A 27,343-nucleotide genomic window follows, 5' to 3' on the forward strand; every position below is an offset into this window, starting at 1 on the left:
TTTACTAATCCAATCATTACGATTCTGTTAATTGACAGTGACTCAATTCTAACTACAGAAATTAGTAGAATTTAACTAATAATAAGTTATATTTTACTATTTCAAATTTAGAGAGTACATTCATTGAAAATAAATTTCTTAATATCCGACGTAAAATGTATTTTATTAATTTTTTAAAAATATTTATTCAATTTTTATAATGTAAGTCTTAATGATTAACTGACTCTCTATATCACGTAAAATATATTTATTTGGATTTGTGTACATTTATTCCACTTAAATATGAAAGTTATAATGATTGACTTTCTCAATATATGAGCTGAAATGCGTTCAATCAATTTTGTGTGCATTTATTTAATTTTAATAGTGTAACTTGTCATCATTAGTTTTCTCAATATACGACCTGAAATGTATTTGATTAATTTTTTTTACGCATTTATGGAAATTAATATACAAGTTGTCATGATTAACATTCTGTACATTCTGTACATTCGAGATGAATTTAACATTAATAAATCTTTTCTCCAAAAAACGGTGTAAAATTATTGTTGAATATATTCTTAGTAGTTTAGAATAAAAAAATCATTACGCTTTTTTAGATATTACCTCATTTGATAAAACCTCGCCGAAAACTCAAACATAATAATTACCCGACCAGAGCCCCACTAGCTCCCGACCAGAGCCTGAAGATTACCTGCACGGAAATATGTGAACAAAAAGACCCGACCAGCCCTTGACCAACCACCGACCAGACCCCGAATAAAATTTTAACAACAAAATGCCCAACTAGTTCCCGATTAGTCCCCGACTGGGTACTTTGTCAAAATTAATAACCCGACTAGTCCCCGATTAGGGTCCTAATTGTAATAGGGCTAAATGGTATTATTTTCAAACAAGTATGATTAGCTTTCTCAATGTACAAAGTAAAGTGTATTAGACTTTTAAATATATTTATTTAATTTAGACATCCAAATTGTTATAATCAACTCTCTCAATATACGAGGTAAAATCTATTTCATTAATTTTGTATTCATTTATTTAACTTATATGTGTAAGTTATAATTATTAACTAACACAATATGCGACTAAAAATGTATTTCATTAATTTGGATTAATTCGTTTCATTTAGATACATAAGTTGTTTTTATAGCTTTCTCAATACCTGACGTAAAATGTATTTTGATAATTCTTTATACATTTATCTAATTCAAATATCCAAGGTGTTATCATTAACTGCCTTAATATACGACGTAAATCTGTTTAATCAATTTTTCATACATTTATTTAATTTAGATATGAAAGTTGTTATGACTAACCTCCTTAAAATACGAGTTAAAATGTATTTTATTTTTTCCAAAAATTTATTTAATTTATATATGTAAGCTGTTATGATTAACTTTCTTGATATGTGACGCAAAAAGTGGTTTACTCATATTGAATACATTTATTTAATTTAGATATGCAAATTGTTATGATTAACTTTCTCCATATACGACGTAGAATTAATTTCAGTAATTTTTCCAGCTATCTTATCCAATCAGAGATGATTTAGTTTGTAATTATATGCGCGTTCTATTTTTGCCGAAATTATGATTTTACTCATAATTATTCTAACAAATAAATGACAAAATAGTCTTATAGCATGGTTTTGCAATTAAATATTGGCTATTATTTTTATAGTCAAGTCTTTTTTTTAAATGCCTCTATTACAATTAAATACTTTTTTGTTTTAAATGCCTGTGATGTTATGGAATAAGTATCAGAGTTCAAGTTTAAAACGATATGTGCATATGTTTTCTTTTTTTTTGTATGAATTCGTTTCAAATTTAAATAATTAATTAAACGTAGAGATGTTCAAATTTCAAATTAAAAAAAAAAATATAATGTAAAAATGATTTTATTATAATTTCTGATGAATAACAGAAAATTGTTCAGAATTGTAATTCTTTTTTTACATCTATTGATTTATTACTAAACAATTTTCGGTAATTAAAAAAAATCCAAAAATCAAATTTGTGATTTAAAAAATAAAAATGACAAAAAAATAAGGACGCGGATTTCCAAGAGTTTTCAAGTCACATTTTAATCTTATACGTTAAAGAAGAATTTCAATTTTGATTTATTCTAAACTTTATTTTTTTTAAAATGATTTTATATTAAAAAAGGTCAATGTAACCGAAATTGTTAAATTTGATGTTGTTTATTTTAAATTATCAATTTAAATTTTTTTAACACTAGGAAAACCGCAAAATGTAAATTGCTGAAAAAAGTTTGATCTTTGGAATTTAGAAAAAACTTGATGTTCTTGATAATATTATTGTTAAAATTCTAATTTTCTGTGAAAATATCAAATTCCAACCTACATTTTTTTCCTTCTCGGTAATTTGGTGGTCAACTGGAAGTCTTAAATTTAAATGATTTTCAAGATCAAAGGTCATGTTTTCAATTCAAAATTTTTTAAATTCAAGAAATCTGGAATAATAATCATCAAAATTACAAATTTTGTTAATGGTAAATGTTTAAAATTAAAAATCCTTTCATTTGAAAGATTTAAAATCCTAATATCCAGAATTTTGAGAACTTTCAATTGAAAATACTTGAATCTAAACGAATTATAAATAAAAATGATTAAATTTAGATGACCTAGGAAATTTAAAGTCAAGTTTTTAAATTACGAACTATCCAAATTGAAGAAATTTCGAATTTTAATCATCATAATTATATATATCTTTTAAATTACATTTTCAATATTAAAAACTCTTGAATTTTAGAGAGATTGACGATTTCATTGTAAATTTTGAAAATTAAAAATTCTTTTAAGATCTTAAAATTCAAGCTTTCACAATTTTAAGATTTACAATTAAAAAATCTTGAATTTTGAAGATTTATAAATCAACATTCTTTTTCAATCGTTTTAAAAATTAAATGTCAAGTTTATAAATCCAGATCTTCGAACTTGAAAAATTTTTAAATCAAAGCATGCAAATTGCATAATTTCCAATTGTAAAAGATGTAGCTTACACAGTTCTTAATTGTAAATTTTCAAAATTATATCTCTTTAATTTTTGTGTTGCAGGGTTGCAATATTCTTAATTTGTATGATTTTAAAGATAAAAAGTCAAGTTATTATTCCCAACTATTCCAAGTTCGAGAAATTTCTAATGTAAATAATTAAAATTGCAGCAATTTTTAGTTAAAAAAATTTTAAACCCGTTGATTAAAAAAATTTTCAATGTAAAGATTTACAATTGTCCAGACCTGCATTACAATATTCTTGAATTTGAGAGATGCATACAGAAAAAATCCATACTTTAGGATGAATTTGAGAATTAAATGTTAAATTTAAATTACTAATTTTCTGAACTGAATAAATTTCGAAACAAAAACATAAAAAGTACAGAATTTTTAACTTTGAATCTTAAACATTGCAGAATTTCTAAATCATGAGAATTATAAAATTTTCAGCTGTAAAAATTAAGACACGTGTAATTTTTTATTCATTCTTTAAATTTTATTGTATTGAATTGTAAATTATTTAATTTTGACGAATTATATTTTTAAGATAAGTAACTTGAAACGGTTTTTTTAATTGTTCAATTTTGAAGATTTTGTAATTGAACAGTTTTTAATTTTAACGATTTGAGATAATGAACTTATTTATTATTATTTATTCATTATTTTTATACTTTTTGTATTAAGCGTGTCTAATAGAAAATTATCCAATTTTGAATGACTCTTTTTAATAATTCAATTGTTAAGAATTAAAATTGAAATATATTTAATTTTCTAGATCTACAATTGAAAATTCCTCAATAGTGAATAGTAAGAAAAAAACGAAATATTACAGAGAAATAAGGGAAGGGAAATTAGTTAAAAAAAGAATAATGAAGAAAAATTAGGGGAGGGAAAATGCGGAGAAATGAGGGGAGGGGAAGTAGAGAAAGTAAGGGAAAACGAGGACTGGCGGAGAAATGGAGGGTAATAAGAGGAGTGCTAATAGGTGCAGCGATGTGAGGGCGATTAGGAGAAATAAGGCCTCTAAAGCTTTTAGAAACGTAAAGCTAGAAAATGACGAGCTAGAGCAAGTGAGAAGAATTGTGGACAAGGGAAGTAGGCGAAGGCGAGTTTTAACTGGGGAAGTGAGACGAGGAGGAAGTAGTTAAAGAAGAAGTTACAAAAGTGAGGGAAAGTAAAGGTTGAAGAGTCAGGTGAGCTATTATCAGTAGAAAGGAGAATTTTGGTGGTAGGGGAGGAAAAATTTAGAAGTGGGAGGTTTAAAAGACCTCTTTGGTACGTTAGTGAGTGAAAATAAAGGAAGGAAAGTAGGAAAAATAAGTGGAAATAAGGCAAGGATAAGGAGGAAATGTTAGGGGAAATAAGGTAAAGGAAAGGAGAAAAAGTAAGGGGAAATGAGGTGAAGGGAAGAATAAAAAGTAAGGGGAAATTAGGTAAAGGGACGTAGGAAAAGTGAGAGGAAATAAGGTAAAGAGAAAGAATAAGTACAGTAAGGAGCTAAGGGAAAGTAGAAGAAGTAAGAAAAATTTAAGCGAAACAAAAAAAGGGGAGGTAGGAAAAATATGGATAGAGAAGGTATCAGAAATAGGTTAAGTGTGATAAAATTAGTGATTGGAAAGTGAGGAGAACATTCTTAGCTAGGCAAGTGAGGAAAGAGGGAAGTAGACGCGCAAGAAGTTGGGGAAGAGAAGGGAAGCTAATGTTAAAGTTGTTAGAAGGGGTTTAGGGGAAGAGAGGAGAAATAGTTGAATTTGGGTCTGTAGCTTCTTTGTCTCTCCTCGGCTCACTTTGACTGACTTTTTCTACTCATAACATGATTTCGAGCCCTAGAATTGTAAAATATGAAATTGATAATTTCTGGGCATTCAATTTATTGATAAGTCCAGTTTAAAAGAGGAATAGATTCTGCTATTTTGAATTTATTGCACTGAGTCAGACAGCCTCTAGCTTCTGGAATGGAGGGCACTAGCCAGGAGGAGGATCGTAATTGCTCCTGAAATTACGCAATATTAGCGCGATTATCTCGTAAATTGTGTCGTGAAAAGCTTGTGCCTTGACAAATGTCGTAGGAAACTGCTGTAGTCATGTGGTGTTTTCCCAGGGGAAAAGCTTGAACTCTTATCTGCACTGCAGAGCGCACACCTAGACCGCAGTTTGTCAGGTCAGCTTTATCCAACCTCTCATTTTTTAAAGATCATTTCAAAAGAACGATCCCTATGCCAATGTCTCTCTCACCCTTTTTTCCCCTCTCTCTATCTCTTCCTCTTCACGGAAATAAATAAATTGGACTAAAAAAATCAATTCTCAGATAATCAGGAAATGTATTTCTATCTTCAGTGACTTTCTTTATTCCTGCATTTTTCTTCTGCAGCTTTCCATCATTTATAAATGATTAGAAAAATTTTTAGTCCGATTGGAGTGCAAATAAAACCAAAAAAAATTTGAAACTGATCCACTATATTAAAAAAATTCTTTTATTCAAGCAAGGTGGCCGGGAATCTTCATTTTCAACATTTCCCTGGATTTCCCATGAACAATTTGTCAATTCCCTGATTTGTTAACATTCAAAAGCTAACATTTTCACTTTATGAAATTGAAAGTAGTACATTTCATAAACAGAATAAACAATTTTTAGATTAAAACTTAAGCGATTAAAATTCACTTACGTCAACCAAAGAAGATTTTTCTATCATAAAAAAAGAATTTCAAAATTTTATTTTTTATTTTTAACCAAATTACTGAATAATTTACATAAGAGAATGAACTTCTGACCAAATGGTGAAATTTTCAATAAAAAAGGGATAATTTTCAATCAAAAAAAGGTTTCAGTTTCAATAAAATAATTTAATTTTCAGAAAAAGTTTGAATTTTCGACAAAAAAGATACATTTTTATTCCAAGAGGCCGAGCTTTTTGTCCAGCTAAATGCATTTTCAACGAAGAAGAAGAATTTTTAAGTAAGGAAGATAACTTATTCACGAAATAATTTAATTTGCAGAACGATCAATGAATTTTCATCTAGATTATTTAATTTGTTTCCGAGTATTTACATTTATCACGTAAAGAATGAAATTTCATCTAAATATTCCAATTTTGAAACAAAAAAGATGTAATTTTATCCTAAAACAATTCTATTTTTAACAAAATAGTTACATTTTTAAGCCAAAAAGTAGCTTTAGTTACAAAACAGTTGATTTTTAAACATGAAAAGCTGCATTTTCAAGAAAAAGTTAATTTTTAATGAAGAAAGATAAATTTTTAGCAAAGTGGCTGAATCTTCAAAAATAATAATTAATTTTGATCGAAACAGTTGAATTTACAACTAAACAGTTAAAGAAAAAGAGAAGAATTTTCAATAAAAAAATGTGTTGTATTGATTCGCAGAGATATATTTTGTAATAAAATGATAAATCTTCTAGAAAAAAAAATTTTGTTGTTGTACAAACTAGTTTCATTCCCAAGCCAGAAGTTCAACTTTTTAATAACTTTGAATCAATAAGGATTTTCCAATATAGACAGAAAAAAGTTAATTTCAATTGTTGAAATTTTGTAAAAAAGAAATGAAGTTTAGGTCAAAGTGTTGAATTTTTAATCCGGCAATATAGATTTTCAAAAAAAAAAAAAATAATAATAATAGATCGGTTTTCAAGCATAATTCGGAAAATTATATTTACAGTTTAAAAATCAATTTTTTTATGAATAAAAAACATCATATTTTCAAAAATATCGTTACATTTACAACAAAAAAGATAGACCTATGACAAACAAACAAATAAAAATTTAAACAATGCGTTTTATCTTTTACCCAAGTAATTAAATTTTTAATTAAATTTTCACTTAAATCAAATTACAAAAAAATTACATTTTTGGGAAAAAAAATCATTTTCAACAAAAAATGAGTTTTTGACAACGTAGTTTCATTTTATTTTGTATAAATTTTAAAATAAAACTCATCAAGTAAGTTTGATTTTTAGTTTGAAAAAAATGTAACAAAATACACAAATTTTCAACTAAGGAGATAAATTCTCAACTAAAATTATGAATCTTAAAAAAAAAATTTTTTCACATAAAGTAGTTCAACTGGTAAGAAACGTATTGAATTTTCAACCAAATAGATGCAGTTTTGATAATTGTTTGGTGAATTGTTAAAAAGGAAATATAAATTTTAAAATAAAATACTAAAAGTAAATTTTTTACAAAATAGTTAATTATTAAAAAAATAAAAATAAAATAATAACTCTCAAACAAACAGTTGCATTCATTGACGAAAAATTGAGTTTAAAACCAAAAGAGATGAATTTTTAATAACTAATTCAATCTTTCTACCAATAAGACGAATTTTCGATGAAAAAGATTTCACAGTCAAGCAAGGCGAAGGATAGCTAAACTTTGGAATATAAGACTTAAGTGAAGAATTTTCAGTAAAGAAGTTTCATTTTCAGCCCGAAAATATATTTTCATTGTATCATTAGATTTTTTATTAAGAAAAGAGAAAATTTTAACAAGAAAATTATTTTTTTACAAATGAAAAATATTTTCAACCAAAGACGATTGATTCTGAAAAAAATAAAGTAATAGTAGATATTTCACAAAAAAATTATTTTAAATAAGAAATGAAATGAGTTTTTTTAACGAAAGACAAATTTATTACAAAAATAGTTTAATTTTAAACTAATTAAGATTACAGTTTAATTTTTAACCACAAAATATGAATTTTCTGCAGAAAAATTAATTTTGTATCAAAATAGTTGGATTTTTAATTAATAAAAGAGGAATTTTCAACATAATAATTGAATTTTTAATTAAGGTAGTTCCTACCTTTTCCCTGACCTGACAAATTAAAATAAAATTGTTTTAAATTTATTATCCGTGATAGTCATTTGAAAAATTCGTCGAGTTTTGCAAGATGTTTTTTAAAATACCTGATTTTTCTCTGGCCTGAGGCCACACTGTATTATTCGTTTATATAAATGGTTTATAAAAATTAACTTGGACATTTAGTCAATTATTTAAGTTTTTAAAGTATATATTCATAAACTATGACCAACAGTGAGTTTGTTTTGGCAATTATCTTTTAGATGAAAATTCATTTTATTTTTTAAATTGCCACTTTTGTCACTATCTTTTTTTCTATATATTGTTGCAAGAAAAATAAAAGGTGACAGGTCTGAAAATTCTTATTTCGACAGTTATTTCTTTGGTATTTTTTAAATTCGGATACTTTAGTAACTCAAACAAACATATTTTTATACAATATCTAAAAAAAATAGTTGGGAAAACTGTGAAAATTGTTGGGACAACTAATACCATTTTTAGGACAGCTATTTTATTTAGCTTATACTCTTCTTGTTAATTATTTATTTGCAAGGATTATTTTTGTTTTGGTTTGTTCGCAAGTGAAAAGTTGAAAAAACTAATTAAAATAACTGTCATTATGCTACACTATCAAATTCTGATTTAGAAATATTCCAGAGTTCATATTCTTTTGGGACGTTGATATTTCGATACATTTAATAAAATAATTGTAAATAATTTCTGCGATGTAATTTGTAAGTTGGGATTTGTATTCAAACTTAGAACTCGTTCAAAATTATTTAAATTTGTCCAATTAAAGAAAAATTATGATTAAAAAATGAATAAAGAAAAATTAGCTGTATTATAACCGTACGTAGAATGCTAATTTTTTTAACGCTTTTGGATTCATCAATATTCATTCAATATTCAGTGCTTAATTAATTCCTCAATTCATTATTCATTCATCGCTGTTTATTGATAAATCAATAAGAAACATCGTACCAATCGCGATAGCAAATTATATAGTTATGTTTTTATTTTCATTTGTTAAACAAAGTTTCTGAGAAGCTCTAAAAATTTAAACAACAAAAGCGAGAGTATTTAATATTATCCTGACTATTAACATTGTTCTAAATCTTAAAAATTCTCATCCTAGTTCAAAAAAATATTTCTTTTCCCAGGACATGAGATGCACTCGAATAAAAAGGTTTTACATGGAACAGATTTCTTTGAAGCATCAACTGACTTGAATTTGAGTTTGGTTATGAGTAATAAAATTCAAACAGTCGTTTTAACATCAAACTTTGAACACTAAATTTACCTAAAATTTGTTTGTGAAAGAGCCTATTGTATATTTATGAATCTACTTCACTAGCATTTAAAATGTTCGCAAATGATAAAGCAACTGAAAAAATGGTTATCTCAACTAAGGAAATAGCAGTACCATATCTCACAAACTAAATAGTTGTCCAAACTAATTATTTTTTGTAATGGACAATTTAGAAAAACTTTGGCATTTTCCGAACGCGACGCCTCTTTACGATAGCAAAAACACCAGATATTTATTATTATTAACCCAAGATACAATGTTATTGAACGTAGGTTTTATTTCTCTGGTGTTTCTAGGTTGGGATAGTTAATTTAACTGCATGTCCATCATTTTTTTGTAAGTACTCTTGTCATTCCAACTTAATTTAGTTTAACTAGAAATTTTGATTTTGAAAAACAATTTTTCCAGCCGAATATTTGTTAAGTTGACGTTGCTAACTTACTAATTCTTAGAATTAATGAATGCTTCAATGATTAAAAGTTAGCAGGCAATTTACGGACAGGAAATCGAAAAGTAATTTCCCAAACAAGTAATGTGGTGCTAAAGTCGAAGTGAGGCAAATATCATTAAACTCAGAAGAATATAAAACAGAAAAATATTAAAGATATGATAAGTAAGACATCAATGGACTGTGATACACTTTTTGGCTTAAGAGCAAGTTTGTTTTTAGCAGATGTACTCTTTTTGGAATTGGAATTTTTTGTGGAATTTACATTTTTGTGGAATTTGCTTCTTTATAGACTTTACCTCTTTTTGCAATTGGCTTTTTTGGCAATGTTTCTTTTCGGGATTATAAGATAGTTATTGATGACTCTGAGTTTAACAAAAACAATCAGAGAAAATCGGATCAGCATAGAAACTACAAAATTAAGGATTTCTTTCAATGCTAACAAATTAAGGACAACTAGGAGATGAAAACGTTTTACAAACTACAATAATCTAAAAGCCAAGAATTGAAGACAAACAAGAAACTTCTTTAATCATTAGAATAGCACATATCTTGGAATGGGAACATCTTTCCCAAACTTCCAATACCTATAAAAAAAAATTATGATATTGAACCTAATCGAAATCAATTTCCAAGTTTGATGAGAAAATCTAAATTCCGTCTAAACTGAACATTGTACTCATCATTTCAATTCATCTAAAATAAATTTAAATTCATCTAAAACAAATTTAGATTTATTCGAATAATACAAATGGCTATGTTCGGAACACATCCTAGTGAACATGATTCACAACAAAGTTGAAAGTCCCAATGTTTTTCTCAGCGTGCCTATGGAACTTTTATGTTATGGAATGCACATTTTGTGATGAAATTTACAATTTTCTACAATTTACAATTTACAATTGACAATTTACAATCTACAATTTACTATGAAATTTACATTTTTTTGCAACTTGCTTCTTTATGGACTTTATCTCTTTTTGAAATTGGCTGTTTTCGGAAAAGTTACTTTTTGGGATTATAAGATAGTTATTGTCGACGGAGTTTAATAAAAACAATGACAGACAATCTAATCAGTACAGAAACTACAAAATAAAGGATTTCTTTCAATGCTTAAAAATTAAGGACAACTAGAAGAAGAAAATATTTCACAAACTACAATAAAATAAAAGTCAAGAATTGAAGACAAACAATAAACTTCTTTAGTCATTAAAGTAGCAAATCTGTTGAAATTGTAACATCTCCCTCAAACTTTTAATAGTTATGAAACAAATAAATTGTTATATTAAACCTAATCAAAATAAAATTTCAAGTTTTATGAGCAAACCTAAAATCCTAGTGAACATGATTTACAACAAAATTAAAGACCCAATGTTGCTTCCAGGTTGCCTATTATAGGATAGTTATTGATGACTCTGAGTTTAACAGAAGCTATGAGAGAAAAGCGAATCAGCATAGAAACTAAAAAATGAAGGATTTCTTTTAATGCTGAAAAATTGAGGACAGCTAGAAAAAATATATTTTAAAAACTACAATAAACCAAAACTCAATAATTGAAGACAAACAAGAAACTTATTTAATCATTAGAGTAGCACATCTGTTGGAATGGGAACATCTTCCGCAAACTTCCAATAGCTATAAAACAAATAAATTATGATATTGAACCTAATCGAAATCAATTTCCAAGTTTGATGAGAAAATTTAAATTCCGTCTAAGCTGAACATTGTGCTCTTCATTTCAATTCACCTTAAATAAATTAAAATTCACCTAAAATAAATTTAGATTTATTAGAATGATACAAATGGCTATGTTCGGAACGCTTCCTAGTGAACATGATTCACAACAATGTTGAAAGTCCCAATGTTTTTCTCAGCGTGTCTATGAAACTTTGATGTTATGGAATGCATATTTTGTGATGAAATTTACATTTTTTTACAATTTAAAATTGACAAATTACAATATACAATTTACTATGGAATTTACATTTTTGTGAAACTTATTTCTTTATGGACTTTCCCTTTTATTGGAATTGGCTGTTTTCGGAAATGTTACTGTTTGGGATTATAAGATAGTTATTGTCGACAGAGTTTAAAAAAAACAATGAGAGAAAATCTGATCAGTACAGAAACTACAAAATGAAGGATTTCTTTCAATACTTAAAAATTAAGGACAACTAGAAGAAGAAAATATTTCACAAACTACAATAAACTGAAAGCCAAGAATTGAAGACAAACGAGAAACTCCTTCAATCATTGCAGTAGCATATGTCTTGAGATGGTAACATTTTCCCCAAAATTCCAGTAGTTATAAAACAAATAAATTATTATATTAAACCTAATCAAAATAAAATTTAAAGTTTTATGAGCGAATCTAAAATATTTTTAAATTGAGCATTGTACTCATCATTTAAATTTATCTAAAATAAATTTAGATTCATTTGACTAATACAAATGGCTGTGTTTAGAACACATCCTAGTGGATATGATTTACAACAAAGTTAAAAGTCCCAATGTTTTTCTTAGCGCGCCTATGAAAGTTTTATGTTATGGAATTTACATGTTTTTATAATTCACAATTCACTATGGAATTTACATTTTTGTGAAATTTGCTTTTTCATGGACTTTATCTCTTTTTGTAATTGTCTTTTTTCGGCAATGTTTCTTTTCGGGATTATAAGATAATTATTGATGACTATGAGTTTAACAAAAGCAATAAGAGAAAAGCGGATCAGTATAGAAACTACAAAATGAAGGATTTCTTTCAATGCTAACAAATTAAGGACAACTAGAAAATAAAAATATTTTACAAACTTCAATAAACTAAAAGTCAAGAAATGAAGACAAACAAGAAACTTCTTTAATCATTAGAGTACCACATCTGTTGGAAAAGGAGCATCTTCCCCAAACTTCCAATAGCTACAAAACAAATAAATTATTATATAAAACCTAATCGAAATCAATTTCCAAGTTTGATGAGCAAATCCAAAATTCGTCTGAATTAAACACTATGATCATCGTTAACTTCATCTAGAATAAAATTAAATTCATCTAAAATAAATTTAGATTCATTTGAATGATACAAATCGCTGTGTTCATAACACATCCTAGTGAACATGATTTACTGCAAAGTTAAAGTCCCAATGTTTTTCTCACCATGCCTATGGAACTTTTCTTTTCCAAAGAAGAAAATTCAGTTTTCATGAAACGCTTCGATGATATTCTGAAAATCTGGATTACTTTGCATTGTAATCGGCGTGTTCATATAAGTTTTCGTAAAGGTATGTTGGATGTGAGATTAGTTTCAGTAAACGATCGAAAGTTGCTCGAACGACCCATCGTCACGTAGCATACAAAGACGAAAAAAGGAATCGCTTCGCGCTACTTTGAAAGCTGCTATTACTTCGCCGCCTGGGTTGGAGTAGGTAAAGTGCGATAAAGGCCCCTGAAGAATAGTCTCTTTCTGCAGTAACGCTGTATACCGTAATGGCAATCAAGCCGGTTGCGACAGTAAAAGTAACTATAGCAACCTTAAGGAACTCTTCTCGTTTTATTCTTTTTTTTAGACTCACATTTCTAGTTATTTTTCTGAGCATTGTCGATTAACTTTTTTACTCTGTCGTTTACGTAATGTCTCATTATGTTTAAAACTTTCACTTTAGTGTCTTCTTCAAATCACTTCAGACAAATGCTCTCATAGAAAATGATTTTTTTAATGGAAATAATTGTAGATAGCATCTTTATGATTTAAAAATTAAAATAGTACCTTTAATAATTATATCTAAATTTTGTTTCCAATTTTATTAAATCTTTGAAAGTTCTAAATTATTATTGAATCCTTTTAAAACTTCTAAATATCTATTCGACTTACTAGAACTTTTTTTCGACTGTCTATTCTTGCAAAATAAAAATATTTTGCCCTAAAGTCTTTTATGTTATTTTTACAAAAGTCAGGAAATTATTTGTAAGTTTTTAAAATAATGGAAATTTTCTCATAAATCTTTTAAAAAAAGGTAATTCTCTTAAACCCTTTCATAATTTTTTATTGTTTTTATTTTTAAATTGAAAATTAATGTTAAATCTTTTCAAATCTTCAAAAGCTTTTAAATATTTTTTTAGATTATTAGGATTTGTTCTGCAATTTAAAGAAAATTTTCCCTAATTAAAAAAAATTGCAAACAAATTTTTGGGATTGTTTTTTTGACAGTGTTATAAATCTTGCAAAATGTTTAAAAATGTTTTCAAACTTTCTTTTAAAGTTTATTTTCCAAAACGTAAAATTATTTTTAATTTTTATAGGAAACTTGATAAATTTTTACTCGTTTTCTTGAAACCTTTTCAAATTGTAAAAAGCTTAATTTAAAAAATTTTAAAAATCACTAGTCACTTTGATGCTAAATCGATGTAACGAATATTTTTTTGAACAAATTTTTAGGTTCTTTGAAAATTAAGGTGGATATAATAATAATAATTCTTGAAAAAGTAGGAATTTACAAAGATTTAAAGGACAATTAAGATTTCCGAAAATTTATAAAATTAGTTCCTGATAGTTTTTTTCATCGCGAATTTGGATTTTTTTATAAAAATGATCTATATTTAAAATTTCCAACAACTTTTTTTTTTATTCCAAAATTGTTAGATTTGAAAGATTAATCATTTTTCTAACATTTTTCAGCATATTTTACTGACAATACATTTTTCAAAAGAAAATCATTAGATTTGAAATATTCCTAATTTTTTAACAATTTTAGATTACGTTGCTACGTTTCAGCGGAAACTGGCATTTACAAAAATTATTTAGATTTAAATCCTAAAATTCTTGTTTAAAATAGGAAAATTGACAAAATTAATCAATTTTGTGTTATGTTTGCCTTCCCGAAAATCAAAATGTTAATTAGAAAATCATTAGACTAAAAAAAATGTTGAAGAAAATTTATTAGTTTTCAACAATATTGGGTTATTTTCTTTTTTATTTCAAGAAAGGTAATTTTAAACAAAAGTCATTAGAAATTAAATCAGATTTAGAATCTTTAAACAGTTTTGGATTATGTTAGTATTTTATTTTTATATTAGTAATTTTAATTTAAAACAAAAAATACACTTTGAACATTTCAAAGAAGATTCACAACTGTTTAACTATTTTGGATTATGTCGCCGTTCTGTATCGGAAATTGCAATTTTTAAAATTCCTAAATATTAAAAAAGATTAAGAATGTTTGTAAAAATGTATATTAAGGTAGCAATTTTTATCAGAAATATCAATGTAAATTTCAAATAAGATTCAAAATTTTGAAAGAATTAAAGGTTATTTTATGCTGGCATTTTTCGGTGAAGATTGGTATTTCTGATTTTAAAAAATGGTAAATTTCATGGTTAACAATCTTAAACAATTTGTTGATCTTTTAGTCTACTTATAATTGAACCAGAAAATACATATAAAACATTAAAAAAACTTGCATTCTTATAACAATCTTAGGTTATGTTGGCGTTTTAGACCCCAATATGTATTTTTAATAAAAAAATAAATAAATTTTGAGGTTTCACTGAACGTATTGGCACAGATTTCTAAGAAGTTTTAGAATTTTTGAACAATATTAGGTTATGTTGAACTTTTTCATCGAGAATGGGTTATTTTGAAAACAATTATAAGATTTACCAAGTGATCATTATTCTGTAGAATATTATTTATTCATTAAATTCATAATTGCTGTAAAAAAATTTAAATAAAAAATGATTGGAATTCGAGAAAGTGAAAAAAATGTAGGTTATGTCCGGGTTTTTAAAAGAGTCTTTGCAATTTTGAACCATTTTGTGTTATATTTGCTTAGTCTTTTCTTTTTCTAAAATTGCTATTGTCAATGAAAAATCCTTAGATTTTGAAGAACGTTTATACATTTTGAACAATTTTAGGTTATGTTGTCGTTTGTCCAAAAATTGGTAATTTCAATCAGAAATCATTAGAATTTAAACAAGATATGAAATATTTTCACAAATTTGGATTGTATTAGATGTTTTCGTTGAAAACCGGAAATCTCAATATGAATTTTTAAGAAGACTTACAATTTTAAAGCAATTGAAGGTTACGTTAGAGTTTTTTGTCAAAGTTTCTATTTCTGAAACAAAATTATCACATTTTTTAGTCTATTATTTATTCATTGAATTCCAAAATTTTGTGATTTTTTTTTACTTTTATTTCAGAAATTGGTACTCTTAATAATGAATTATTCGATTACAAAGAAGGTAAATTTTTTTTTTTTAATTTTCGGTTAATTCTGGTATTTTTAAAGATGATTTATAATCCTACGAAAATTTTAATTTTATTGTATTTATTCTGAAAAAAACTTTTTAACATTTCAAAAAAGATTTACGACTTTTTAACAATAATTTCCTTGCTTTTCTTTTTTATTATTTATGATAATAGAGACTGTAAGATACAAGAAATTGATATTAAAAATTATTTCATATTTCTCTTTAAAAATTGCGTGAGACAAAAATTAATAATAATCATGTTCGAGTTTGTTTTCTAGTGAAATAAAATACTGGTATCGGGCCTTATAATAGGAACCATTTTCAATTTAGAACTCCGTAATAAAACCCGAATAACCCTTCGAGATTGGCATTAAAAAAGTTCTAAATCCGAAATGTAATAAAGTGCAAACTCTTTCCAAGATTTATTCCAAAGCCCTTAATCTGACCCGATAAACGAAAGGTAAGTCGGAAACTTTTTACGACTTTTCATTTAGGATTTATAACTTTTTAAATCCTTCACTATATTTGTAAGAAAAATATTAACTTTCTGAAAATTTTATCTTGTTTATGTTAGGCTTTAAAAATAAGATTCTTTAAGATTTATGTACATCAAAAAATTCTTAGGTGAGAATTTTTAACGAAATTACAACAAATTCAAGATGACAAGTCAAACCTTTCAGAAAAAAATAAAATTTAAAATGCTATACATTTTTTTTGAAAAGGTATGTACTTAATGATTACACCACAGAGTTGAATTTTTATCTGAATGAATAAATCTTGCAAAATGAATTCAAAAAAAAATGAAATAGTTACATTTTCAGTTTGAAAAATTAATTATGAACCAAAGCAGCTCAATTTTCAGCAAAATTTTTAAATTTTTTATCAAAAGACGAATTTTCAACAAATAGATGGATTCTACATGAATAGTAAAATTTCAAAATTATAAAGGACCCATTTTGAGCAAAAATGGAATATTTAAATTAAAAAAAAAAATGTTAACAAAAATACGAGTATCGAAGATTATAGCTAAATTAAAAAATAAACAATTTATTTTTATATCACAATATTTTCATTTTCAGACAGAAATATGAATTGAAAAAAAATAATTTTCACACAATTACTTTAATTTTCACAAAATAGTTCAATTTTTTATCAAATTGTAAAATTCAATACAAAATAGATGAATTTGCAACATAAGGTTAATTTACGACCAAATAGCAGAATGTTAAACTAAGGAAACTTAGAGAAAATAATTTAAACGAAACTTTAAATAGTTAATATTTCAACCAAAAAACATTTTAATTTTAAAAGACGATTTTTCAACGAAATATACAAAGTTTTTACAAGGAGAGATAAATCCTAATTTATATTGTGAAATTCTAACTCAAAATGGTAGCTAAACAAAAAAATTTTTTTAATTATTTAAAATTTTGTAAAGAAAATTGTTGTCAACACAAAGTAATTGAATCCTCAGCCTAAATGGTAAATCTTCAATTACAATCAAATAAATTTATTTGAAAGTAATAAACTTTTAACCGAGTAGTTTATTTTTCAGAAAAAAAATAAGATAAAAAAATAAATTCTAAACAACATAAGAAAGAGTTAATATTACAACAAAAAGACTTTGAAATCAAATAAAGAACAGATGAATTCAGCCAGAGGACAAATTTTTAACATAGTAGTTAAATCCTGAACCAGAACAGATCATTTTTAACTTAGCAGTTGCGTTTTTAATTAAAAGTTGCATTTTTAAACAAGGAGGCCGAATTTTCTACCAAGCAGTAATTTTCGAACAAAAAGGAAGATATTCAACAAAAGTATGAATTTTGAATCAGAAAGTGACAATTTTTTACAAAAAATCCAAAAGTTACATTTTCACCGAAGAAAATTAATTTTCCGCAAGAAAAAACAAATTTTCAGCAAAATAGATAATTTCTCAACCAAAAAGATGAATAATCAATTAACCAAATAAATCAAGTTTTAGCCAAGAACTTGGATTTCTAACTAAAAAAGGTGCATTTTCTAACCTAATAGTTACATTTTGAAAACGCTGGAAAAAGGGTTCATTTGATAGAAAAATCCTTTACAGTATCCAGTTCGTAATTATTTTCTTAATTTCATTTTATTCTATTGTTTTTTTTTCTTAAAAAGATTTTGATTTTTATATTTTTTCTTTGTTAGAGCTTTAGAAGATTTCCTCGTTTTGTATTCATGAAAAAACAGCTATTTTTCATAACTTTTAAGATAAATAATTTTTAAAATATTTATTTAAAGAAAGGTCGAAAAGGGGATCTTACGGGAATTTGTTTAAAGCAGTCGTTCCATCTTTACGTTTCAAATTTTATTTTATTATATTTTATGTTATTCCTTAGAAAAAAAATTGTACTTTAAATTCTTTAGCTTCTTAATCTCTTGAATGACTCTATTTTTTTTAAATTACTTAGCTCATTTATTTTTATACGAATTAAACATTGAAAAAACTTATTTTTGAAGATTTCTTCTTTTATTCTCTTTTAAAAAAAAATGATTTTTGTTTGTATTGAACATACTTATTTTGAAAAAATCTATAAAAGGGGCAATTTAACGGACTTTTTCTGACAAGGGAAGTGAGGGAGGGTAAGTGAGGGGGTGAATGGAAAATGATAAGTGGGGAAATAAGGGAAGGGAAAGCTGGGAAATTTCCTCTCAATTCCCCCCTCACTTCCCCACATTACTGAAATTTTTCTCCAGCCCCTCACTTCTTTATATCCCCCCTTACTTTCTCTATCTTACCCTCCCCTCTCCTTATTATCCCTTATTTCCATATTCTTTAATAGCACCCCCCAAACTTTTCACTTTTCCATATTTCGTCAAACGTACTCTCCCCTCCCATTATTTCCCCTCAATTTCCATCTCTCACTTCGCCTCATTTGAAAAAAGTAGGAAGGACGGACAGACGGACGGGTACTCGACTGAAACAATATGAGGGTTTCAGTCCGAGGCTACGAAAGCGAATAAAGATGAATTTTCAAGTAAATACTTAATTTTTAGACAAAAAAGATAAATTTTCAATTAAAAATAGAATAACTACATTTTTAATAGAAAAAATAATTTTTAACTCAAAATTCAATGTATTTATAACAAAATAGTTCAAATTAAGCAAAAAAAAAACTATTTAACAAAACAATTTTAAATTCTACAAAATAATTAAATTTTTAACCAAAGGAGATTAAATTAGTTCAATTCTAAGCGATAAGACGAAAAAGGGAAAATTTTGATTGAAAACAGGGACAAAAAGTAGAATTCTACCGACGAGAACAAAAATTCAAGATAGTCCCAAATTTGTTATGTTAATCTTCCACTTCAGTAAATATTCATATTATATCATTGTTCTGGAATTAAAAAAAAAATTAATGAACCCTTTCCGGCATACATTTTTCAGGGAAACGAATTTTAATGAAAATTGGTACAGAGGGGTTTTGGGGTCGCTGATTTCGAATCTGAACTCAGATTTCGAAAATTCAAAATGACGGGTCCAATACAGCGGCTAACATTTGGCATATATTTTTTTTCTGAAAATTGGTATACGGGGGTTTTTTGGGTTCACTGATCACGAATCTGAACTCAAATTTAGAAAATTCAAAATAGTGGATCCACTATGGCGACTTAAATTTGGAATATTTTTGGATTTTTTTAGAATTGGTATACCGGTGTTTTTTGGAGTCGCTAATCACAAACCCGAAATCAGATTTTTTAAATTCAAAATGGCGGATCCAATGAGGCGGCCAAAATTTAGATTTTTTTTTGAAAATTGGTGTGCAGGGGTTTTTGGTATCTCTGATCACGAATCTGAACTTAGATTTGGAACATTCAAAATGGCGGGCCAAAATTCAAAATATTTCTAAATTGTTTTTTGAAAGTTGTCACAGGCAGGGGGTCGCTGATCTTGAATTCGTATACAAAATGACAAATATTTAGAATATGGAGATTTGAAAAAATATACACCTACTCACCTAAAACATGGATTAGTACCAATTTTCTGAATTTTAAAAATCTAAATTCAGATTCGTAATCAGTGACTCCAAAAATCCTTGTACACTAATTTTAAAAAAAATCCGCAAAACTTTATTATTTTGACCGCCATATTGTATCCGTCATTTTGGATTTTCAAAGTCTGATTTCAAATTTGTAATCAGCGACGCCAAAAAACCTCTATATACCAATTTTAAGAAAAAAATCCAAAAATATTACAAGTTTCGGGTGCCATCTTCGATCCACCATCTTAAATTTCCAAAATCTGAGTTCATATTCGTGATCACTGACTCCAAAACCCCTGTATAACAACTTTCAGATAAAATCCAAAAATATTCCCAATTTCGGCAGCTATAATGGACAGTTTTTTCAAAAATGAATTTTTTCAATAAAAAAAGGCTTTTTGTATTTAAAAAAGTAAAGGATTCAGCTTCAGCCCACCGTGCCACATTTAAGGCTGGGAATTGGGGGTGAGGGGCTTCACCTAAAAGTTAAAAATTGTCGCAAGAGGGAGGAATGAGTCAAAAATCACTAAAAATAGCTTCACGTAATATGTGGATGGTCGCAGCCCGCTAAGGAAACCCTAGAAAACCCGGCAGTATTAACCCCTTCTTTTCTGTCCCCAACAACTGCTTTTGTAGGGTAGAACTGAGGTTTTGTTTTAAATATTCATTCCGTGTAGCGGCTCTGCCCTGCCCACTTTAATGTTCTCTGTTATACCAGACACTGTTCTGCTTTTTGCATATGAGCGTCGGAGAGCCTTTTTTCTTTTTACTTTTCTTTTTTTACTTTGTCTTTACCATATTCACCCTTCTGTCTCTCTTTCTCCTACCCTCTGTCTGCCTCCTTTTCCTTTCCTTGTCTAATGTACTTGGGAGTCTCACGAACTCCCCGAGGTGCAGATTTAATATTTATCCGAGCGAGGCTATCCTGACTATCCGCCCGAACGTGTTCGGGGCACCTCGAAACTTCAACTTGAACCACCTCGACTCATTATTAGGATTACTTGTTTCTTTTTTTTTCATCTTTTGCACTTTTCTACTAGACGTACATTACTTTAATGCTTCAGTGGTAAAAAGTTCTTTGATATACGGGAAAAATACAAACGAACTATAATTTCATTAGAAAGTAGAAGTAGAAAGATAAAGAAGATGAGGATCAAGAAGAAGAGGACGAAGGAGAAGGAGGAAGAGTAGAAGGAGAAGAAGAAGCAGCAGAAGAAAAAGAAGTAGAACAAGGACAAAATGAAGATGAAAAAAATTGGATGAAAAAACAGCAGAAATAGAAGAAGATCAAGATGGAAGTAAGGAAGTAGAAGAAGCAGGAGAAAAAGATGAGAGTGGAAGAAATGAAGAAGAAGACACATCAGAAGAAAAAGCAGAACTAGAAGATGAACGTGAAATAGAAGAGGAAGAAGAAGAAACAGCAACAGAAGATGAAATAGAACAAGAAAAGATGAAAATTAAAAAGAATTGGAAGAAGAAAGAGTAGAAGAAGATTAAGAAGAAAAAGAAGAAGGTGGAGAAAAAGCAGCAGTAGAAGAAGAAGCAGAGGAAGAAGGAAATGAATACGAAGAAGAGAAAGAAGCAGAACAAGAAAAAGATAAACATAAAGAAGGTGAGGAAGAAGAAGGAGAAGAAGAGGCAGCAGAAGAAGAAGAAGTAGAACAAAACGAATATGGAGAAGAAGATGAAGAAGAAACAGAAGAAGCAGCAAAAAAAAAGAATAAGGAGACGGAGAAGAAACAGAGGAAGCAGCAACAGAAAAAGAAGCAAAACAAGAAAAAGATGAAGAAGGGACAGAAGAAGGAGACGAAGAAGCATAAAACGAGCAGCAAAATAAGAAGCAGTACAAGTAGAATGTGAATATGAAGAAGAGAAAGATGAGGCAGAAGAAGCAGCAGAACAAGAAAAAAAGAAGACGAAGGAGTACAATAAAGAAACATTAACATTATGGAGCAGGTGAGAAAAAAGAAGTAGCAGAAGCAAAAGAAGATTAAGATGAAAAAAAAGAGAAAGAAGAAGAAGCTGTAGAAAAAGAAGAAGATGAAGATGTAAAAAGGGAAGAATAACGAGAAGAACAAGCTGCAGAAGAAGAGGATAAACATGAATAAGGAGAGGAAACAAAGAAGGGGAAGAAGACACAGCAGAAGAAGCAGAACAAGAAGAAGATGACCTGAAGAAGGAAAGAAAGAAGAAGAAGAAACAGCAAAAGAAGATGAAACAAAACAAGATGAAGATAAAAATAATAAAGAAGTGGAAGAATAAGGAGTAGAAGAAGAAGATAAAGAAAAGGAAGAAGAAAGAAAAGAAGCAGCAGCAGAAGAATAAGCAGTACATGAAGAATGTGGAGAAGGCGATGAAGAAGAAGAAACAGAAGAAAAAGAAATGGGAGATGAAGATGAAGAAACAGAAGAAGCAACAACAGAAGAAGACGAAGCAGAACAAGAATTAAATGAAGAGGAACAAACAGAAGAAGGAAAAGAAGACGAAGCAGAAGAAGAAGCAACAAAAGAAGAGGCAGAACAAGAATAATGTAAAGATAAAGAAGAATAAAAAGAAGAAGCAGAAGACGCAGCTGAAGAAAAAGAAGACGATGGAGTAAAACAGAAGAACATGAACATAATGGAGCAGATGAGGAAATGAAACTAGTACAAGATGAAGTTGACAATGAAAAAAAAGCAACAGAAAAAAAAGAAGATGAAGATGAAAAACGGAAGGAGAACGAGAAGGAGAAGCAGCAGAAGAACATGAACATAATGGAGCAGAAGAAGATGAAGATAAAAAAGGAGTGGAAGGAGATGAAGAAGAGGAAGAAGAAGCAGAACAATATAAAGATAAACACGAAGAAGAAGAGGAAGGAGAAGAAGAGGTAAAAGCAGAAGAAGAAGCAGCAGCAGAAGAAGAAGCAGCAGCAGAAGAAGAAGCAGAGCAAGAAAAAGATGAAAAAGAGGAAGCAGATGTCGAAGATGAAGAAATAAGAAGGAGAAGAAGAAATATTGGAAGAAGAAACAGAAGAAGCAGCAAGAGAAGAAGAAGAAGATGAAGGAGCAGAACAAGAAGAACATGAAAATAAAGGAGAATATGAGGAAAATACAGTAGAAAAAGAAGTAGAAGAAGAAAAGAAAGAAGGAGGAGGATGAGGAGAATAAGAAGAAGGTAAAGAAGAAGAAAAGAAGGAAGAAGTGGGAGGAGAAAGGAAGCAGCAAAAATCGAAGCAACAGCAGAAAAAGAAAAGGAAGAAGAAGCTATAGAAAAAGAGAAGAATATATTTATCTGTATGTGTTTGGAAGCTTTATTTATTTTAACTGCAGACCGCAGAGCCACAATGCTCTAAATCTAACGCATTCGGATTTTCAGCTAAAAATTTAGATGTTTTAGTAAAACATTAAATTTTAAATCCAATACACTTAATTTACAATAAAAAAATTATTTTGAACTAAGAAAGACTAATTTTGAAATTAAAAGTTAGATTATAAACGAAATTAAATCATTTTCAGCCAAACTGTTGCATTCACAACCCAATAGTGAATCTTCCAACAAAAAGACAAATTTTAAAACCAAAAATTGAAGAAAACAAAAAATTAGTAAATTCGTGAAATAAAAGTAGATCAAATTTCAAAAATAAAATAAAATTTCTAACAAGAGAAATGATTTCCAACTGATTAGTTAAATTTTTAATAACAGAAATTAAATTTTAAATAAACCATTGCATTCACAACCTGATAGTCTAATTTTCAATCAGTCGCATTTTAAGCAAAAATGACAGATTTTTTAGAAGAAAGTTTATTCTTTAACAAAAATTTTAATTTTCAATCAAGACAAATAATTTTTCAACCAAAAATATGACTTTTATACCATTACAGATGAATTTTCAATTCGAAAGAACAAATTAAAAAACAGTTGAATTTTCAACCATAAACAAAAATAACGTTTACAATATAGTAGACTTTTCAACAAAACAGTTAAATGTTGTAATCTAGAATGATGAATTTTCAAATAAATGATGGAATATTAAAAAAAAATGATCGAATTTTCTAAAAAAATCGGATTTTTAAATATAAATAATAAATTTGAAACAAAAAACAGTTGTATTCTTAGCAAAATAGTTAATTTTTCAAATTCAAAAAGACATTTAAGCAAGAAGTTCAGTTTTCAACGAAATAGTCAAATTTTCAACAAAATGGTTTAATTTGAAACCAAATGAATATTTAACATACGAAGTTCGACTTTCAACATAATGCATACATTTTCAACCAAATAGCTGATTTTTTCACTAAAAAGTATAAGTTTTCAAATACAAAAGAAATAGATTCTTCCGATTTGGAACACAGATTTCAAATAAAAATAAGAACGAATTTTTAGAAATTTGTATAAAGTTTTTAACCAAAGAAGTGAACTTAAAAAAAAAGTTTTAATCAAAGAAATTGAAATTTCTACCAAGTAGTTAAAATTCCAACCAAAAAGATAATTTATTAACCAAAACATTTAATTTTTAACCAAAAGAATTAATTTTGTCCCAAAAAAATATAAGAATAAAAACAAATACATGAATTATCAATTAAACGTTTAAATTCTGTCGCTAAAATAACAAATAAGTTTAAAACAGTTACAATTTTATATAAAAAAAAAATTTTAAAGAAAAAAATTTATTTTTGACTAAATAGTTGAATTTAAAAAAAAAATTAATTTTTCAGCAAAAGATTTGAAATTTGAACAATGTAGATAAATTTACAGACTATAAAGAACAATTTTTAACATAATACATATTTTTTTACCAAATAGTGTAATATTTAACTAAAAAAGATAAGTTTTCAAACAAAAAAATTAGTTTTTAAAGATTAAAAAAATTAGGTTGAAACAAAAAAAGATAGTTTTTAACCAAGTAGTTCAAATTTGTAATCAAGTAGTTAAAACTCTAAAGCAAAATATCAATTTTCAAGACAAAAATGAATTTTTCTTCCAAAAGGATGAATTTTCTATCAAAAAATACATTTTCAACCAAATTCATGAATTTCCAAAGAAATTATTAAATTCTGGAGCCAAAATATTACTAAATATTTTAATTTTCTACCAAAACGTAGAATTTTTAAGGCAAAAGAAGTACTTTCTACAAAACAGATAAATTTTCAGGCCTCAGATATAAATTTTTAACACAAATTTAATTTACAACCAAATAGTTCGATTTTTAACTACAAACATGAATTTTTCAACCAAAAACATTAATTTTTTACAAGATATTCAACTTTCAACAAAATACAAAAATAAAATTTAAAAACAAACGAAAATATGAAGCAAAAGAGGTAAATCTTAACAAAAAGTGAATATTTAATCAATCAATTTTAATCAATTTAATCAGTTCTTAATAGAAGAATCAAATTTTTAACAAAATGGATGAATAATTATTTACAACAAAGTACATGAATTAAAAACTAAATTATTAAATTTTTCAGTCAAAAAGATGAATTTTCAGCGAAACAGTTGAAATTTCAATTTGTAAATACGAATTTTTAGTCAAAGAGGAAATGAGTTTTTTTAAAAAAAGCTAATTTCAAATTGAATTATGTAATTTTCGAGTAAAATAAATTTTGAAGAATGTACTTGTGCCCTTAACCTTAGAGTTGAATTGCGAACCAAAAACATGAATTCTTAACGAAAAAGGGTTGATATTTTAAATAAAAAAATATTGTGATTTAAATGAAAAGACAATTAAATTCAACAAAAAATATTGAATTTTAACAAAATATGAAAAATTTTAATCCATAAAATGAATTAATTTTTTTAAATATTTAATTTTTTTGTATTTTTTGGCGAAAATAAAAACTTTTGAATAAAGAAAAATAATTTAAATAAGAATTGTTACTTACCATCTAAATAAGCGACGTACATGCATCCATTTAAAGCTGAGATCTCAGTATCAAGGTACTCACCTGGAACAGTAAAAAATATTTAAAGGTTAGTGAAAGCTATTATTATTATTGTTCTGGTGGATTTCAAAATCGAAAAATTCACTTGACCAGATATAGGAAAGAAAAAATTAATATCTTAATTACGTAAGAAGTTATAACGCTTTAAAGTGTAAACCGGTATTTTTTTAAACCAGCCCAAAATTTAAAGATACTGATAAAGTTGCAAAAATTATGATTATTTTTTAATACGGTAAAAATGTTATCGTCTTATTTTCTTCGACAATTAAAATAATTTAAAACATCCAGACCAATTTTTAAAAAGTAAAGATAAATTTTTTATCCGAAAGGATGCATTTTCAACAAAACAGTTAAATATTTAAGAAAGTCCTAAAAAGTTTCAAAAAAATAGTAGATTTATTTTTAAAAATCTGACTTTGTAACCCATAATATTATTTTCTAACCAGGAAGATTAATTTTCTACTAAAAGACGAATTTTTAACAAATTGCATGAATTTTCTTAAATTTTTTTGAATTTTTAACTAAAACTATACGTTTTAAACTCAAAATTCAACACTTAGATTTGCAGTTTAAAAAAATGATCTTATTAAAAAACGATCTATCAGCCAAATTTAACTCAAAAATACGAATTATCAACAAAATAGTTTAATCCTCAACAAAGCGGGTGAATTTTTTGCAAAGAATATTGATTTACTACCCAAATAGATGAATTTTTAGCAACATAATTAAGCTTGAAGTTAATAACATTTGTTAGAAAACAGTTGAATTTTAAGCCAGAAAAAAATTATTTTTAACAAGAAAGTTAATTTTCAATAAAGAAATTTGAATTTTCAATTAAATAGTTGAATTTTTAACCACAAAAGAATCATTTATAACCAGAAATGAAATCATTCCATTTTTAATATCAAAGGTCAATAATCAGAAAAAAGACATTTTTTAAACAGTTGAATACAACTGAAAAACTCAAATTTTGAACGAAATAGTTAAATCTTTAACCTAAATAATACATTTTTAACAAATAAGGTTAGTTTTCTATTCAATTACACGAATTTTTAACAAAATACATACCTTTTCAACCAAGAAGTTGCATTTTTAACTTATAATGGAAAAATGTTCACCAAAAAAATAAATTGTTACATTTTTAACCAAAAAATTAATTTTCGGATGAAAAGTTTAATTTTTTGATAAATAGTTTGATTTTTAACCGAAAACATTAATTTTTTACAAAATTCTAAAATTTTCAAGACACGAAGACAAATTTTCAGCAATAAATCTTTTTATGAAATGAACTTTTTTTAAAGTAGTTAATTTTAAAGCAAGGTGTTCATTTTTCAATCAAAGAAATGAATTTAAACAAAACGACGAATTCTTAACAAAATACATACGTTTTCTTCCAAACTGTTGCATTTTTTACTTATAATAGAAACAAATTACCCAAAGAATTAAATAGTTACATTTTCAACCAAAAAAATCAATTGTTAAAGGGAAATTTAGATTTTTAAATAAATAATTTAATTTTTGACGATGAACTTTAAATTTTTACCAAATTCTTACAATTTTAAGACAAGAAGACA

The 27,343-nt window shown here is 26.9% G+C and overlaps 1 protein-coding gene across 1 annotated transcript; it reads left to right on the forward strand.

The window, feature by feature from the left end:
* Positions 1–3,971: 3,971 nt before the first annotated feature.
* On the forward strand, positions 3,972–22,377 carry LOC117181037 (cilia- and flagella-associated protein 251-like). The gene is made up of 4 exons (XM_033373606.1): positions 3,972–4,155; positions 21,120–21,239; positions 21,350–21,697; positions 22,199–22,377. Exons 1-4 carry the CDS (start codon positions 3,972–3,974, stop codon positions 22,375–22,377), a joined length of 831 nt encoding a protein of 276 aa, XP_033229497.1.
* Positions 22,378–27,343: the final 4,966 nt, after the last annotated feature.

This window comes from Belonocnema kinseyi, chromosome 10, assembly GCF_010883055.1.
Source record: "Belonocnema kinseyi isolate 2016_QV_RU_SX_M_011 chromosome 10, B_treatae_v1, whole genome shotgun sequence".
NCBI lineage: Eukaryota > Metazoa > Arthropoda > Insecta > Hymenoptera > Cynipidae > Belonocnema > Belonocnema kinseyi.

Bases quoted from the DNA above. Each gene is read 5' to 3' on its own strand.
- LOC117181037 (XM_033373606.1), top strand. From the start codon at position 3,972: ATGGAGGGTAATAAGAGGAGTGCTAATAGGTGCAGCGATGTGAGGGCG. The intron at 4,156-21,119 runs GTAGTTAAAGAA...ATGAAAAAACAG, and splicing joins GGAAGTGAGACGAGGAGGAA to CAGAAATAGAAGAAGATCAA. The intron at 21,698-22,198 runs GTAGAATGTGAA...AATGTGGAGAAG, and splicing joins CAAAATAAGAAGCAGTACAA to GCGATGAAGAAGAAGAAACA.